General features: G+C 40.0%; 2 protein-coding genes across 3 annotated transcripts in view; both read left to right on the top strand.

Annotated features, from left to right (window-relative positions):
• The first annotated feature begins 457 nt into the window (after nucleotides 1–457).
• On the top strand, nucleotides 458–3,948 carry ddx28 (DEAD (Asp-Glu-Ala-Asp) box polypeptide 28). The gene is made up of 2 exons (XM_077714101.1): nucleotides 458–1,989; nucleotides 2,457–3,948. The coding sequence occupies exons 1-2, from the start codon at nucleotides 716–718 to the stop codon at nucleotides 2,857–2,859; spliced, it is 1,677 nt and encodes a 558-aa protein (XP_077570227.1). The 5' UTR covers nucleotides 458–715; the 3' UTR covers nucleotides 2,860–3,948.
• Nucleotides 3,949–4,506: 558 nt separating this feature from the next.
• LOC144194154 (talin-2) overlaps nucleotides 4,507–17,754 on the top strand; it is a 58,163-nt gene continuing 44,915 nt past the window's right edge. For both annotated transcript variants that reach the window (XM_077713010.1, XM_077713009.1), the window contains exon 1: nucleotides 4,507–4,661. The gene's annotated coding sequence lies outside the window, so the exon portion shown is untranslated. The remainder of the gene's footprint in view (nucleotides 4,662–17,754) is intronic.

Genomic DNA, 17,754 nt, shown 5'->3' with positions numbered 1-17,754 from the left:
TTTAATTAGTCATTTTATAAGGTAATAAAAGTTGACTTTGGAGTTTTCTCATGAGAATATTGCAGGCTTGGTTGAACACAATGTAGTGAGGCCTTTTGACATTTCGTAGTAGTGATGATCACTGTAGTTATTGCCACCATCTTTAAAAAATAGAAGGAGCCATCAATTATAATTTGTGTTTGTACATATTGGTCATAAGAGAGCTGGAATTATCCCATGGGAGAGTTTTTAAAATCTCAGAACCTCTTTTTATTTTATTTTTGTAACAAATACTGGATATACAATACAATAATATAATGTACAACCCCAATGTTTCTTTGACAAATCAAACATGTATTTACTTAATCTAAAAAACACAAATTGAGAAAATATGTCCATTAAAAATCATCTGAATCAAAGTAAAAGTACAACTCTAAGCAAAAATACCTAAGAATAATAGAAATATTTCGTCATCATTCAGCGCCCCTTACCACGTCATCAACAATCGCCACGTTACGCATGGCTCCCTGACAGCCACTTACACAGCTTCCATGAATCTTCTGGATTCGTTTTAATGGCTTTTGGGATAATATTGGTGTCATTTTTTGTGATAACCTGATGACGATTCATTAGAAGATTAATTGCATTTCTTTACTAAGCAGTTTTATTGTATTCAAGCTTCTTCTTTGGGAAAAAATAGTCGCTAGCGGGCTAGCATTCACGTTGTCAGTCCAGAATGTTGTCTCTGAAGGTCGGGTACTCGACTTTGGCTTCATCGAGACATTTTCAAACTCAATTGAGCAGACTCTCGACTTCTCGTGTTTATTTTTCCGTCTGCCCGGCATCTTCAGAACAGATCCCCATCATCCGCGTTCCTCGCTCCGTGCAGAATCGCGTCGAGAACGTCAAGCAAACCCGAAAAATTACACCAATCCGAACAAGTAAAGCCGGCAAACTCCTCATCCAGAGCAGGAACGCCAATTTGAACCAATCTGTTGGTTACACGCACGGCAAATTTGACGTACCCACACTCTGCTCCAAAGGATGGAAACACAACAAGTCATTCGGGGATTATTTCACCATCAACAACATCCGATCCGTTGCCCCTTTTATAACTGCCGGCGGTGAAAAGGAGGAGGACAAAAAGCCCACGGAGACCTTCCACAAACTCCACATCTCCACAGATCTGATAGAAACTTTGGAAGGCCTAAACATCATTCATCCCACCACAGTGCAGATGCAGACCATTCCTCAGGTGATGAAAGGTCACAACATCCTTTGTGCGGCTGAGACGGGAAGTGGGAAGACGCTAAGTTATTTGTTGCCCATTTTGCACAAATTGCTGCTCATTAAGAAGATGAATGAAGAAGTGTGTCCACCTGAAATACATGCTACGGTCGTGGTGCCCTCCAGGGAGCTGGCCGAACAGGTGGCGTCCGTGTCCAAGAGCCTGTGCACCCCACTGGGCTTGGAAACGAGGATGGTGGAAGGTGGGCAAGGCGTGGGGAGCATCAAAGGGGTTTTCAAGCAAGAGCCTCCTGACATTTTAGTCGCCACACCCGGCGCCCTGGTCAAAGCACTGCGAAGACGTTGCCTGGACTTGAGACACCTCCGCTTCTTGGTGGTGGACGAAGCCGACACCATGTTCGACCCGAGCTTCGTCGACATGCTGGAAGAAATTTTGCGACACGTCGTGATCGCCGGCAGTCCGGCGGAGACTCGAGACCTGTTGGGAAAGGCTCAGCTTCTGGCGATAGGTGCCACCTTCCCTGGCGGGGTGGGGGACGTCCTCGCCCGGGTGACAGATCTGGGGAACATGGTGGTCATCAAGAGCAAGATGCTGCACTACCTCATGCCACATGTTAAGCAGACATTTCTAAAAGTTCGTGGACAGGACAAGGTTCCGGAGCTCAACCATTACTTGAAACAACTGCAGCTGGAACAACGAGGAGAAGGTGGGGATGGCGTCCTGGTGTTCTGCAACAAGTCCTCCACTGTCAACTGGCTCGGGTAAGTAAAGGAAAATATTAGGTTTTAGTAAACGCCTGGGATGGAAAAAAACATGGTTTATTTTTAACTATTTGATTGACAACATGGGTTAAGAGTTTTTATTTTCTATATCTGCAAAAAAAATTCCGTATTCAAGGTACTTCTTAAAGGAGCCAGTTTTGAAATCATTATACATGCATAAAACTAACCAAAATGCATTTTTTCTTTGCATGTGTTGCTTAGTGTTAAGATTAGATATCTTGGAAATGCATTATTTGTTTTATCCCTTACTAAGCAAGCATGGAGTGAATGCTTTTTTTTTTTGTTAATATATACTTCCTTAGGATATGATAAACAACCACAGGTTTTATACTGCGGGGAAAAAAAGAAAAAAAACGTTTAAAAAATGTGTTCTGCAAAAGAAAATGCCTTTTTTGTATGATTTTATTTCCGGTGTTTTCATAATAAGTCCATTTCTCCCACAACAGATATTCTCTGGAGGAAATGGGTGTCCCGCACGCCCGTCTGCAAGGTGAGATGCCTGCCGTGGTGCGCACTGGCATCTTTCAGGGCTTCCAACAGGGCACTACGAAGCTTCTCCTGTGCACCGACGTGGCCTCGCGAGGCCTGGACACGTCCCGGGTACGCTTGGTGGTCAACTATGATTTCCCGGAATCACACACGGACTACATCCACAGAGCTGGTAGGGTGGGGAGAGCTGGGGGGTGCCAAGGTGGCGAGGTGCTTAGTTTCGTCACGCACCCGTGGGAAGTGGAACTTGTTTGGAAGATGGAGACAGCCGCTCGGAGGAGGACTTGTTTGCCCGGTATGGAGTCCGCTATACGGCAAACACAACCTAAAATGGAGGAGGAGACTGGAGAGTTGAGGTGACGGACGCCATTGGATGACAACAGTATTTTTCCGATTTTTTTTTCAATTAGTTGGCTCGGACAGGTTGTAGACCCCTCCCTGACCCTCGTGAGGATAAGCAGCTTGGAAGATGAATGAAAGATTAGGTTTTTTTTCCCCCGACATGTCATTTGCATCACAATGATTTACCATTACAATTGTGGAAGCGTTGAGACTGTTTAACCACTAGAGGGTAGCATTTGTCTGATTTATGGTTTTATTTAGTATTCACTTTTTAAATTAAAAAAGTTTCTGAACCTTTATTGGACAACTTACTTTTTTTGCAATACAAAAGAATAAGTGATATGGAAAATTAATGATTTAAAATAATGAACCTCTTAAAAGCCAATTTTCTTCATGGTATTTCTTATAATTCTATATATATATATATATTATTTGCTTTGTATATTTTAATTAAAAAATTCTAATCCAACTAAATATAATTAAAATATATTTTTTTAAAGAATACAACTATGCTTGGGTTATGACACCCAATAACAATGACACAATTTTTTGTGTTTTATGCTCAATATTTGCTGGCAGTCTTCAACAAAATCCTTCCCCAGTGTACTAATTATACTCGTCTCCAATATCTATGAGCACAGGCCCAAACCTGACACCTTGATTGTCAATACCCCCCCTGTCCCCTGATTTTCCTTCCTCTATGCCTGCAGGTTGCATGTTGAAAGCAAAGTGTCAGTCCCTCCTCCCCTCCCTGTAAAACTTTCGACGCTTCTGATGTAATGTGGAATGTTGCCACGAAAATTATGGATTATGGGCAGCTGACGAAAAACGGTCCAAATATTTTCTTGGAGACGTCTCGCTCCCACAGTTGGGATTTTCGGGTGGTGAACGGGGTCTTCTGAGGGGGATATGTGGAGATTATGGTAGCAGACAGATGTGTCAACATGGCACTTCCATTAGAATGTTTGGAATTTTACTTGGATTCTCGGGCAACTGTTCTTCTCTTGTCACTTAAAATATGATTTGAAGGTTTTCCCTTCTCCTTTATTTCTCTAACTAACTGTAAGTTAAATATCGAATTGTCTAATTTAAGAACAGGCCCACTGTCTACACACAAGGTTTGTACACAAAGCATGACTATTTGAATGACACTCATTTACCATTAACCAGAACGCAATGTATTGTGGGAAAAAACACAGTAAAGAAGTTTAGCAATTAAAAAGAAAACTTTCCCTTTGGAACAAATTTCTCTCTTAGAGTTAAACTCTGACATATGTCTATTTTTTACACTTCCTATTTCTTATTTCATTTCCTAGGATCTATTAAGTCACATTTCCAATGTATTTTAACCAGTTGCATCGACCCCCTTGGAATTCCATGTATATTACTAAATTAAAGTTTTTAGAAATTAATGGTAAAATAGTCAAATTGTTCATACATTATACATAATGATATGAATTCCTCATAAACAACCTATTTCCCGAATAGAGCTTTTGTAGAGCACTTATTGGGAGATGAACTACAAAACGTGGTCGATTGAAAGTGACGTATTTCCTGTGGTGCCCCCACAGGGAGGATGGGCTTGTCTCCCAAATGCCCACGCCCACCAAGCCCCACACCCCCCGTTTGACGCGCACGTAGACACGCGCATTGTACACACTCAACAGTCGCTGCTGTCCTTCCACGCGAACGCACACACACGCCGGCCGGCCACTTAGGACATTTGCCTTCCAGCCGTGCAGAGGATCCTATTTTGCAGCTAAATCAACGGAAGTGTCCGCCTTGGTGCGTTCTGCGATGCACCACTGGAGCATCTGAAGGTAAAACGGCTTTATTTTACCCCCCCATTTATTCATTGGTCACATAGTCATCCGATTACCGCGGCGAACATCCCTCCTGCGGCACACGCTGAAAATCCGCCTGACGGCTCTTATCAAAACGGGGCGGCGGGGGGTGGGGGTGATGAAGCAGGTCCGCGTGTGCGTGTTTGCCGCTGTTTTGCCGGCGAAGTTGCGAGTCCCCGACCCGCCGTGATGCTCGCAACTTGTGGAGCCTTGCTTCGTGCCAGCCGGTTCTTCCGGCGGCTTCACCGAGTCGGGCTGCTGCTGCACGCCGTGCAGGAGGCGTCTCTGGCGGCTTTTGTTTGGAGAGTTGGGTGGGGTGGCGTGGCTTGGGGGCTGGGGGTAGTAAACTCGGAATTCACAGGTCCCCCGCCATGTTCACGTATAGTAAGGTTAGGGTACGTTTTTGATACAGAAAACAATTAATATGTTTAAATGTTATTCCTTGATGGCCATACTCAGACTATCAAACATTTTAAAACCATGAAAATCTGTGCTTTTTTGGTGATTCCATTACTTATAAAGTACAAAAAGTCACTGAATTCCTTTGATAACACTGTCATGCTGTTGCTAATCAATGGATATCAATGAGAGAATGCATGCAGATGACTATTTAGGAAAGGCAAGACCAGCGGTTTCCATATTTTAGCTCAGAGTTTAGCGGAGAGCCTTATGCACCCATCAAAAGAGCCACATTGTGCTCCCGAGCCATAGGTTCCCTGGTGTATGGTGTCAGGCAACTTTGTTTTAGAACACCAACCCGGCCGGGGTTATACATTACCCAGGTCAAACTGAAAGTTCACTCTATTTGTTGGAGTGTTTTGCCTATACTTCTGAAATGGGAGCAGTGGCTTTAACATGCATGTTTGATTCCATGTCTCCACTGCCACACCCCTTTCCATAGGGCAGCCTTAGAGTACTCCAACATGTACTTCCCACATCTCCCTAAAAACATTCTAGCTAGGCTAGTTGTATGCAAGTTTGTTCCTAAACGTGAACATGATTGGTTGTCCGGCTGACTGTTACATCAATAGTTTCATAAAGTTTTTATTAACTGGTCAGATCTAAGAAAATGTCCCCCATTTTTATCATGCAGATCCTTCTTTATTAACTTCTAGTAGCCAAACTATATTGCATGCCACTGTTTTTTAATGACCTTATCACATTATTTTCAAAGCAACATGCTGGAACGCTCTTCTACGGTGTAGCTGTTCACATTTAGTGCTGAAATCGCCAAGAAGTGAGCTTCACTGGATTGATAGACCCACCGCCAAGCCGATTATTGACGATGCTCGGCTGGGTGACTAAACTCTGGTCAGCATGTGTGAAGCGGCGGGGCCTGGAACTCTTCATTAATCGTGCGTGGCTTATTGATTCATTTTGTCTCTCCATTAAAAACAGGCCAGAGGGAAAGGAAATAAGCTACTCATAGTGTTCTATGCTTAAAAAAATGATGCACAACATAGTGACTAGGAATGTCCTGATGTTGATGGTTTTTTACTTCCAATCTGGTCAGATTTGTCATTTTTCAAAATATGCTTAGCTGACCGCAATCCAATTTTTAGACCAGGAAAAAAAAGTGTAAAACAATGTAACCAGTAAATGCCAGACACATTTTTACTCTTTAATTCTGAGTATGGCTATGAATGAATACAATTTTAAAATAGGAATTGTTTATGGCTTTCTGTGTCAAAAATGTTAGACTCCGTAACTAATGTGCTAACCTGGTTCAAGTCGATAAGACAGAATTTCACACTTTGTTGCGACCGAGCCACAGCCTGTGTAACCTTAAACATGAGAGTCAAATCGCAACATTCCTCTTAAAAAAAAAAAAAAAAAAGCACCCTACTGCTGCCATGTGAGGACCCGGCTTATTTTGACAGCACATCTTGCCTATTTTCTTTCAAAACCAAGCATCAGAGAAGAAGGAAGCTCAGGTCAAATGACAACAAAGAACAACTTTATTGGGTCATTTACTTGGGGGTGGAACTGTGTGTTTTGGGGTTGCGTTCTACACGTGCTAACATTTTTGTAAGGCTGGAGTGGTTGTTATGGTAACAGGAAGCTTATTGGTTGCACATGATGATGTAACACCAAATTTAAGAGTACGGAGAGCTTGAATTTTCTTTCATTTGGTTAAAGTAATCTATAAGAAGCACATTTGATGCACCATGTCACAATACTGTCTACCTAAAGGGTGTCAGACTTGGGTTGGTTTAGGGTCGCTTTAACGTCAACTTGGTTTCACGTGGGACGGACCATATTAGATATAATATTAAGATTTTTTTTGAATAAATGGATTAAAAGAACTGGATTAAAATCCCTGAATGTTATTTTTATGTATATGATCAATTAGTGGAAGATCGTTTTACAACATGGTGGGGTTGTCGCGATTTTCAGTCCAAATTTGACTACGGACTTTTTTGTGACCCTGGTTGGATTTTGATTTTTTTCCTGTGAATATTTTGTTCCAGAATACAACCTGAAGGTGTTTTCTCTGGATTCAACTGTTGTGGAAATAGCCTAAATGCTAAACCAATTGCTGGGTGGAGTAAAATATAGCGAGATATATTTAGTTCTGCCATAATTGTTTGATCTTTGCCTTGTTCCAAGTTATTGAGCCAATTTAGGGAATAAAAGAATCACATCCCTCAAATGCTATCTTTTCCTTCCTGGAGGGAGCATAGTGCACCGATGATCTGGACAATGAATTCTCACATATTGTCATGGACATGCCAAAGGATAGCAGTTTCAAAGCGGTTCATTTACTTAACACTTGGCATGGCCATGAGATATGTCTTAAAGGTAGTTTGTCAGGAAGTAACATGACCCTATGCAAATTCTCAACACTATATTTTCATAAGCTTGACTTATTTTGCATTTTTTTGGCTATGGCAAAATTCTCTTTGGGAAAATATACATTGACACAATAGCAGAAGTGCATATTCCCCTTTTTGATTGAGTAAGATGTTCGATATAGTCTGTCCTACAAACCATTTATCTATGTCAGAGAGATTTGATATCAAGACAAGGTTTTATATCCGCGTTGCTCAGCCTCCATTTTTACTCGGCATCTCCAAACCTCCGCTGACGGCCGGTACTAGAAATAGCCCCGGATAAGTGGCCGTTAATGTATGACTGCGACGCAATGGTTCCGTCAGGACCCCCAGCCTCCTCTCTCTCATTCCGCAGCACAACTTGGTACTTGGCCAGAACTATTCTGTCTCAAATGGGTTCTCTAAGACTTGCAATGCTGTCTCTTGATCCGAGCTATATAAGGAAAACAATTCTGCGTTTATTAGTTCAGGTCAAGTTCATGGGAGTGCTGCCAAGCCTCCGAGTAGTAGTTGAGGTCAGGAAGAAGAAGAACAAGAAGAACAAGAAGAAGAAGGAGCATTCATAGTGTAGCGCTGTAAACATTCCTTTCCTGGTACTTTGGAGAGTTTCTGGGAATGCTTTGTTGCTCATCAAGGGGGATGGAGATAGCTTTCCATTTGTCTGACATGCTACAGGGGCTAGGTTTTCTAATGCACCTCGTGGTCATATTAGGATTCACCTAATGGATTCCATTTGGGTGGTCCTGTACGTAGAGATCAGACAGACGTTTTGGAAAAAGGCCATCCACCTGCTGCATCCTGCCAGCTGTAATGATGTTTAGAGCTTGAGATGTGTTTATATGTAATGTCATTTTGGTTTTGTGGTCTGGACCAAAGCAGAAAATGATACACGTGGTACCCAATGGTCCTGGTTTATTCACACCAGTCTAGTCTGAGACCCAAAAGAGGATCAGTGTCATAAGAATAGTTAGATGGAGAATTTGTTTTCTATTGTAAAAAGTAATCTGTGTAGTTTTGTTTGTTGGCAAATAATAAAATTTTAGCTTATACTGTAGCTTGACTTTGACGAAATCTTAGCAGGTCATGTCTTAGACCCCTTCAAGTAAATTGGGTTCCTTTGTGATGGCACTAATGACTCTAGGGAAAATGAACACCCTTTTAATCAATTATTCATCATATTAGTTTTATGTACTGAGCATCTTAATGGCAAGAGTGCCTGGCTGTAACAACTTGGTGCCTTATTCAACATTTAATTTGTGTAGCGCCTCTCCTGGTAGTACGCTCTGGTTTTCCTAAGCAGCCTAAAAGCATGATCATTTACCGATAAATTCCACACAATTATGATGACCACAGATGATTCATAATTCCGTCATGCTTACTATGATGCAGATGTTTATTTTGCATGAGTCAAGCCCTGGGCGTGTTTAGGATGAATTGGATTGACCGAAGAACTTTGGTAGGTTAAAAGTACAGTTTTCATGTGCCAAGGCGTTGGAAGTCAGTACCGACGGCGCTTCTGAGTATGACTGACTTTGTTCCTATTTGCTCTGCGGACACCACAATGGGTGCAGTTGAATCACGTCATTGGCTGCACACCCAATGAACTGTTGGTATTCCAGGAACTTGTGTTGTTCTCCTGTAAAACTAGAGCTCAAAGGGATTTAATTTGCCCCACTTATGTGCTATTTATTTCCCCGAAATTGAATTAGGATGATCCTGATGTCTTTAAAAACCCTGTTAAAAATTAGAACAGTATCTCCTTTTGAACCCGAAAGTTTGATATGTACATGCCTGTGTGCAGCTTGTTCTCCAGCTGGCATGAAGACAAATGCTGCATTGTCACATTCCTCTCCTCACATACATGGCCTCATGGGGGGTTAGAATGCCATGCTTTTCCACAGTTGGGTTACTTATCTCCCCAGTGCAGTGCTCACCCTCAGGGAAATCACTTGAAGAGAAGAGGAAAGGAGGAGGGTGTGGGTGGGAATCCTACTTAGCCACCAACAATCAACATATGTCTTGAAATTCACCATTACTGCAATTTAAATAGAGTATTTTGATACGGCTAATATTGGCTGCATATAGATTACTAGCTTGCCTTGCAAAATGCCAGGTTCGAAATGTTACTCCTTTTGGCGCTGTTTGTGCAGAGATTTTATTGGAAACCAGGATTTAAATGGCAGCTACCAATGGCAGATGGGGAGTAGGATTTTTCTGATTGTGCTTCATGACAACTTGTTCCCTTTTTTTTCCAAGCTGCCACTATTGGGTTTTAAGAAGTGACTTGTTATAGCTGTAAAGTAAGGTGGAAAGTGGTTTTCCAAGTGTGGAATGTGGAATGGATGTCCAAAGCTTAAAGTTATAAATATATCAAGTTTTGGAAGTGTGCTCCTTCGCCCTGAGATGCCAGCAATGAGATGAGAAACATTTGGATGCTCTCATGGTAACAAACCCACACATGCGTTCTATTGCTTGATTTGTGTGTTTTAAGCTTGAGAACAACTCCTATAACAGTTTTTTTTAAATCATTATTGGTAATTTTGGAAACAGTCCATTCCTACTTTGTGTTGAAATGTCTCTGATATTCACTGAACAAAATTAAAAGTTGACTTGTTCATTTTTTATTTCAATTGGTTAATGTCTATACCTAAAATAATACTTTTAAATCAAGGTAGCATTTTTATAATGCTAAAATGTTCAATGAATATTGAAACCATGTGCTTTTGATTCAATTTACTTGAAGAATTCAATGTATTGATGAATTCTTTGCATTCTGCAAGTGTTTACCTGTCCGCATGGCAATCAGGAGGTTAAAAGATCACCCTTCAAATTTTGCACACACCACCATCCATAGTTAAAAAAAACTGCATACTAAATACTTTGTTTTTCAGACTATAAAGTGCACCCTTTGACCAGATAGGCCTGAATGAAAATAAACTTGTCCATTGATGGATTCTGTTGTGCTCTATAATCCGAGAAATACAGTAAATATATTGTAGTCCATGGAATCATGATACGAAAAAGAACCAAGTTACGAAATCCCCCAAAAAGTAAATGTATTGCCTTATCTGTTATTTTATTTTGAATACTCTGTATTAAGCAAGTAAAAACTACAAATCCAACCTGGCACATACAACCCCGTCCACCCCTTCCCATAGGGCACAAAGTAAAAGTAAAATGTAATACAAAGTGGATGGCTTTCAGCCCTGGTAGAACGGGTAGTTAGTAGTTGTCTGAGGACTGGAAAAAATTAGATAATTTACATATAAAGTACACCTACTTACGAAATTTTCATGTTAAAAAAAGTCTTGAACCAATTAATTTCGTATGTAGAGGTACGACTTTACGCTAACGTACGCAAATATTACAATTTAGGTAGTACATCTGGAGGAGGTCTTGCGTCCCACAACTATTAGAAATACCATGCAGATAATTTTCCTGATGTACCTATGGATCAGGTACACTTCTGTTATCCTTCCAAAAAGTTTTACTCCCACAGTAAGTGGCCAAACTGCATAGATTGCAGTATTTCCTCTATTCCTTACCATGCTCTCCTCATGTCCCTCTGGTGCTGGTTTTCTAATTTGCTGACCGAGCAGGAACAGAAGCCTGCTCTTTCTCTCACTAGCTTTCTCTTCCCTCTTTATCTCACCAGTCTTTTTTTCCCCTGTCACTCAAGTGTGGCCCCCACTTGTCAAACCCATCTCTACTCTGTCGCGTGGCTTGCAAGCATGTTGACACCTTGTCTTCGAGCCAGCCGGCGGGAGGAAAAAGGAACCGTGGGTGTTTGTGAATCTGCACATAAACGTCTGGAAAATGAACGGCAGGCTTTTGCTTTGATGGATGGAATGTTTACTCTTTAGTGTGTCATTTTGAATAACCTCCATGACATGATATTGTATCCGGGTGGGGGAAAGCTTTCATTTACAGGGCAGTCTGTGCAAATCCCAATGGAGTGAATGACAGGATGATAGTGAGCCCAAAGAAAAATCTGTTCTGTAATAACAGAAAAAAACAGCAACAAAAAAAAACGCTGCTTGCAAAAAAAGGAATCAACACAGATCAAATTTTAAGTGGAAAGAAAAAGGAATTAAATAGACGCGTCTTTTGTAAGGTTAAAACGGTTCAAATGATCATCAAACAACTCCATGAACTGCTGACTTTATATTTTTTTAGAGTAGAAACGTGAGTCGCATTCATGTTGAAAAATGCTCCGAATTTTTCGTTTCTGATAAGAAATCAAATATACATTATCATTTTTTTTGTTTAAATGCTCACATTCATCGGATAATCTTTTTTCCTCAAAGCGCTGACATTGGGTTACATCAAGGCCTTTCTTTAGTGTATTAGGTGACAGTCTTTCAATAGACATACAGATGCTGCTACACCTAAACAACATTGTCCGTCTTTAGAACTCCTTCCTGACATCTCTTGTCTAATCCATGGGCTCATATTCCATATTGTCCAACGGATTTCTTTAGACCTAAACCTCACTCATTTCCTAATCCAATGCTTAAACTGAACCAGGTCCTTATTTCCCCTGTTTCTGACCATATGATATGTTCAGTATGAAACAAAATCAAGCATTTAATGTGCACAAGGTGAACCAGGGGCACCTCCGTACAATGGCAAAGGCCAGCCCTTTCATCGAGTTGCCAGGTTGGCGGCCCTGAGGCTTTGTGAGAGTTGGATTGTTCAGCAGCACTAGGGATGGCGGTCGCCTGAAGGCGGTGCAACACTTAGGTTGTTTCGGTCATTTTTCTACTGTCTCTTGAGTCACGGACACAACTGGAGTGGGTCTTTCTCAACGGAAGATATTCGCCATTGTGTTGAATCATCATGTTTTCATGGGTAAAGAATGGGGCCCTTGTATCGTTTGATCACAATGAACTAACTAAGCACTCGTAAGAGTTCGAGACTCTTAGTATTCTTTCTTTTAAGTGGCTACTTGAGAAAAACACTCCAGGTTGCATCAAGTAGGGCAAACTGGTCATTGGCTTTGCCCTGTTCTTCCCACAAATTGGATTTTGATGCGAGTACAATGACCGTTTTCTAAATTGTGTTAGAAATTTAGCCATTGTAAGAGTTTAAAACCAGTTAAATCCATTTAAACTTGTCTTATGCCTTGAATGTGATTGTTGGCTATTCCAAAACTTTCAAGGTAGTTTTAAAATCAATATTTTTATTGTATTTTCTTAAATGCAACACTTAGTTGGACTGTTTTTGCAGTCTTATAAGTCCAAGAAGGTTTTTATGCTCAAATATACTAAAATTACCAATCAAAACGGGTAATTCAGTTGTGTAACTTCACCACTCTTGAATACTGCACCCAGAAAGGCATGCATCCATTTTGGAAAAACCTACGCTGCTGCATCTGCTGTTAAATGGAAATTGATAAAAGCGTTTATCCTAATTGAGATGTGTGTCAATGCGTGGCTGGCCACCAAATTGGAATTTTGTGGCGGCTGCTAGCTGACTGTCCGCTAAATCGCAGCTGTCTGGAGGATTAGAGGACTCGCATTTCCCGTACTGCTGAGATGCAGAAGATTAGGTGGGCAGTTCATGAGGCAAGGCCTGGTCAGCGTTAATCTGCGGGCTCGGTCGTGTGAAACGATCTCTCTGTATACGCTTCTTTACGAGCTTGAATGGAGGGTTCAGAAGTGAGCGTGTGCTGGAACCACAACAAGGAAGACTCTGTGGTTCTCTTGTCTTCAACTTCTTTGAGGTGGCTTTAATCCAGAATGTTCTGTTGTGCAGTGATCCAGAATAAGAAAAAGAAATATCTTAAATTGTATTGGCCTCTTTTGTAGTTTAAGTCTCTTCCCGTGATTCATTTTAAGTCTCTTCACTTTGGTATTTTTTCTCCATTTGCTTTATATCTTCTGTTGATGGAACATTTCAGGGGAAAACAATCTTTTTCACAGATTAATGTTGTTTGAAAAAGTACAAACAAGTAAAGGGTTCATGTAAATAAAATATTTCTGTTGCATCCAGTTGAGTGACTGCTTGATTTGTCTTGCCGTTGCTCTCGGGAAACAATCCATAACAGCATATTTTTTGATCTGTAAAAGTTATTTATTATGCTTCCCACGTTACATTTCTCATGTGGTGATGCCTCTCATTTATCATTTCTTTCATTTATTATTGTGACACATCGTTATTGCCTTGCAGAACGGGATTCTTGGAAAGCTAACATTATTTGTTAATATAAAGAATTCCTTTGAGGTTGGAAAGCTTCTTTTTGAAAATTTCCTTTTGGATTTCTTGTGCATTTTAGCCTTTTTTGTGGGTATTTCATCGTTTTACAGTTCAGCAAACTGCTGCAATGTGTTTACAAATTAAGATAAAATCCCACTGTGCCTATTTTGTAAAGACAACAGACTTTTAGGACTCTGAGGGAACCATAAAAATGGTAAAACAAAATATTAGTGGCACGTTTTGTGCTGGTTCTTAACATTATAGTTTCAATGTTTTTTACGCTAGTGTTTGTAAAATGATACATATCCTCACAAGGGTCACAGAGGGTGCTGGAGTCTATCCCAGATGACTTTGAGCACCAGGCGGGGGACAAGCTGAATTGGTGGTCGCTAAAAAGACACAAATCAAAGGAATATGAATTGGTATAACCAAATATGATTAAAGTTGCTCACCGTCATCTTCGCCGAGTGTTTTTTCCCCATTCACGGAAATTAGTATAGTTCCAATTGAGTGCCTTTAATTGAATTAGTAACCATGAACATACACGTACACATGTACCCACAGTTTCCCTGTAAGGGCTGCACTAATCAGTGAGAATCTCTGATGTCCCCGGAGAGTGTCAAATGGTGGGTTGCCTTGTATAGAAGAGACACAAGTGTGAATTTGCTTTGCATGCGTGTGTTGGCATCTGTGCCTATTTTAGTGAGTACATTCTGCTTGTGTTGGTGTTTGATTTCTACAGATTGTCTCGGACCAGAGCAGATTAAATGGTGTGCCTGGACACCAAGGCTGCTGACCCCATAACCTCTGTTGCTGATGCCGTTACGTGGATAGTAAATGTGTGTAAGAGTGTAATATGTGAAGCCTAGAAACAGCTGCACTGCACATGTCCTCGATTCTCCGTAAAAGGGCAAAATGGTGGACTAATGGTTGAGATTTAGGGTTGGGAAGAAGATAAGGGTTTAGTTGGATGGGGGTCTTCTGGATTAGATGAATAGGTTTGAGGGGGTTTGGGAGTAGGACACCACTGGTGCTTTAGATGTTGAATGCAGACTAAGAAGAATTAGCATAGGTGTTTTAGATGGGCTTGCGAAAATACTTGGGTCAGGATATTTGGATTTCATTTTTTTGTCGAATGGAGCAGTTTGTATTGGGGGAAAAATATCTCATTTGCTAAAAGGTTTTGAATGGATGTCATTTATTGGTGGACGTATTGTTTGGATTTGATCACATGACGATAAAGCCCTCACATTGTTTACAATTTAATCGAGCAATATGCTGCTCATCACAAGATAAAACTGAGCTAATGCTACTATGTTTAGCAAATAAAACTAATTGCGGTTCTGTTTATGTTTAAAAGTGTAATACAGTCTATGCTTCAAAGTGCCTTTTGGATTTTTACCCATATTCTTACTTTACTCATCTTTTACCCATTCCAAAACGGTCCGAAAAACCTCCTTTTTAAATTCAAATGGATTCAAAGCCAGTCAGTGATGAATTGCTTTCATATTTCCAAGTGAATATTTCCACGGTGCCAGGATGCCGAGCCCCACCTTGATCCAGACGCCATTCTCCCTTCACACCGTACCAGTGGGGTTCCTTTTTCCAATTAATTTGTTTGCAAAAAGGGGCACCAAGTTGTCTGGGCTCTCTCCAGAATGGCCGTCGTAATGAATTCATTCCCAAGCGGCGCATTCGGGCTTCCTTGCATTAACCCCTGCCAACTCTACCTCAGGGGAACACCATTTTTCCCACATCTTCCAGTAGTGTATGTATTTCATTGTAATTGGGCTGCAACTGATTGTTAGTTTTTTAGTTAGCTGCTCCTACTTGTTTCCTAAACTGCATGTTTTTGTTTTACGAAGCAAACTCCCTCAGGAATTCAAAATGTCTGTGAAGTTGTTCAAGATAAGCTTTCTTTCTCTCTATAGCTCACTTTTTTTTTGTATGGAATGCTCACATTGATTTTCCTGAAGGCAAAAGTGAGCGGGATTAATGTTTCGGAATAATAATGTGTTTTGCACTTTCCTGGGATTCCTTTTTAATGCTCCTTTGATTCTTAATACACTGTCGATTTAGGGTTCTCATCAAGTCGGTATTTTAATGAGTGGGTGTTATTTGTATTATTTGTCATTTTAAATGTAAAAAAGGGTAGTTTGTTCTTGTCACATTTGCTTCTATTCTTATTGTTACTATTATTGTTTGCTGTTATATCTGCTCTTACTTCTTATTTTAATCTCATATTACTGTTTTTTGTTTTTGTTTTTTTCTCATAACATAATGACATTTACAGCTTTATTCTGACAATCTTTATACTTTATTTCTGTTCTACTACAACTACATTGAGACATTTTTCTTTCAATACAATGTCTTTGGGGGATAATTAGTGATTAAAGTTATATTCTAGAACTTCTTATTTTACACTTATCTTTTAACATTGAGAATTTTAAATTTTGCGGTTTTAAATTTTAGAATAAATGTAAATTTAATAAACTGTGTTTTAGCTATATTAAATCGTTATCTGGTGGTGTTACAAGTATTTTTCATCTACCACTACTTTAAATTTAGTTCATTTTTATTGTTAAATTGTGAATTTTATTCCAAAAGTTGCAATTATATTTACATAATATCACAATTATAAAATGTATAAATATATATTTTGTAGAATCATGGTTGTAATAGGAATTAGATGAATGGTTGAGTGAGTTCATTTACATTTTATTGATTTTATGTTTTTACATTGTGCTTTGAACAACCATTGAAGTCTCATTTAATTACCATACACTCCAAAATGTACCAATTTGGGGAAGATTCAAAATTCCTGTATAAAATCCACTTGTTATTTTGGAAAAATTGCCAAGCATTTCAACATGCAGTTTAAAAAAAAAAATCTTTTATGAGCATCATCTGTTGAAATGCCGTGTTCAACCCAAAAAGTCAGTCAGTGCCTGTAAGAAACGTGATCTCATCTATTCCCTGCGAGTAAACGACACCGGCTGGATGACAGCGTGTGTGCGCTTATTCAAGCTCAGTCAGGAGGAGGCGGCCTATTGGTGGGCAGCATCCAGCTGCTCTTATCTGACTCTGCGATAATGTGATTTAGAAACCTCGTCACATGATGCCCCAATCCCCCACAATGCTTAGGAAAACAAATGAGCTCGGCGGTGTGCTGCCTCGCATCATTGATCGCACCTTCCAGGCCCTTTTCATTTTTCTTTGGTCGAATCACCTTGAAAGCGTGACTCCCTTGTCCTTCATCAGCCTGCGGCTTGTAGCGTACAGTGTGTCAATGTCTACTGCCCTAAGCGATTAACTGCCAGCCTCTAAATTTTTATTAGCGCTCCGCAAAGGTGAATATTCCAATTTTTTTCTGATGCCGTGAGCTCCACACGGTGAAAGCCCCCCCCTTAACATGCCCCATTTTGAAAAGTTGACTGTATACATTGATACTAATGTCACCGTGACCCTTTAACTGCCTAGAGCACTGGTGTCAAAGTGGCGGCCCGGGGGCCAAATCTGGCCCGCTGGATCATTTTGTGAGGCCCGGGAAAGTAAATCATGAGAATTATAGATATAGATTTATATTATATTTCCTGATTTTTTTTAAATCTACAATTGTCATTTTTTAATCTGTTTTTGTGTGTTTTTAGGTCAAAAATCACCTTGCAAAATCTAAAAATATATAAAAATATTTTCTGTTTTCCACTTTAATATGAAACATAATAAAAAATGGTTCCCTTTTGAAATGAAAACCAATTATTAAATAAATGATTTTATCTTACTAAGAAAAAACCCTCAAATCTATAAAAAAACATATTAAATTAATATTTAAGGCTTTTAATCCAGTTCCTTTCATCCATTCATAAAAAAATCTAAATATTATATCTAAAATTGGCAAAAGAAAGCAAAGAAAAGAAATTATGAGTTAAATGCCATTTTTCAGAAGCATAAATGCTCCCAGCAACACACGGTTCCATCCAATGTCACGCAATTAAATCATTGTTAGACTTTATTTTTCCAATATATGCAACACACCT

This window comes from Stigmatopora nigra, chromosome 3 (genome assembly GCF_051989575.1).
Source record: "Stigmatopora nigra isolate UIUO_SnigA chromosome 3, RoL_Snig_1.1, whole genome shotgun sequence".
Classification (NCBI taxonomy): domain Eukaryota; kingdom Metazoa; phylum Chordata; class Actinopteri; order Syngnathiformes; family Syngnathidae; genus Stigmatopora; species Stigmatopora nigra.
This window is presented reverse-complemented; position numbering and strand designations above follow the sequence as displayed.

Coding starts and splice junctions, on each gene's coding strand:
- ddx28 (XM_077714101.1), top strand. CDS start 716: ATGTTGTCTCTGAAGGTCGGGTACTCGACTTTGGCTTCATCGAGACAT. Junction 1,990..2,456: donor TCCACTGTCAACTGGCTCGG/GTAAGTAAAGGA, acceptor CTCCCACAACAG/ATATTCTCTGGAGGAAATGG.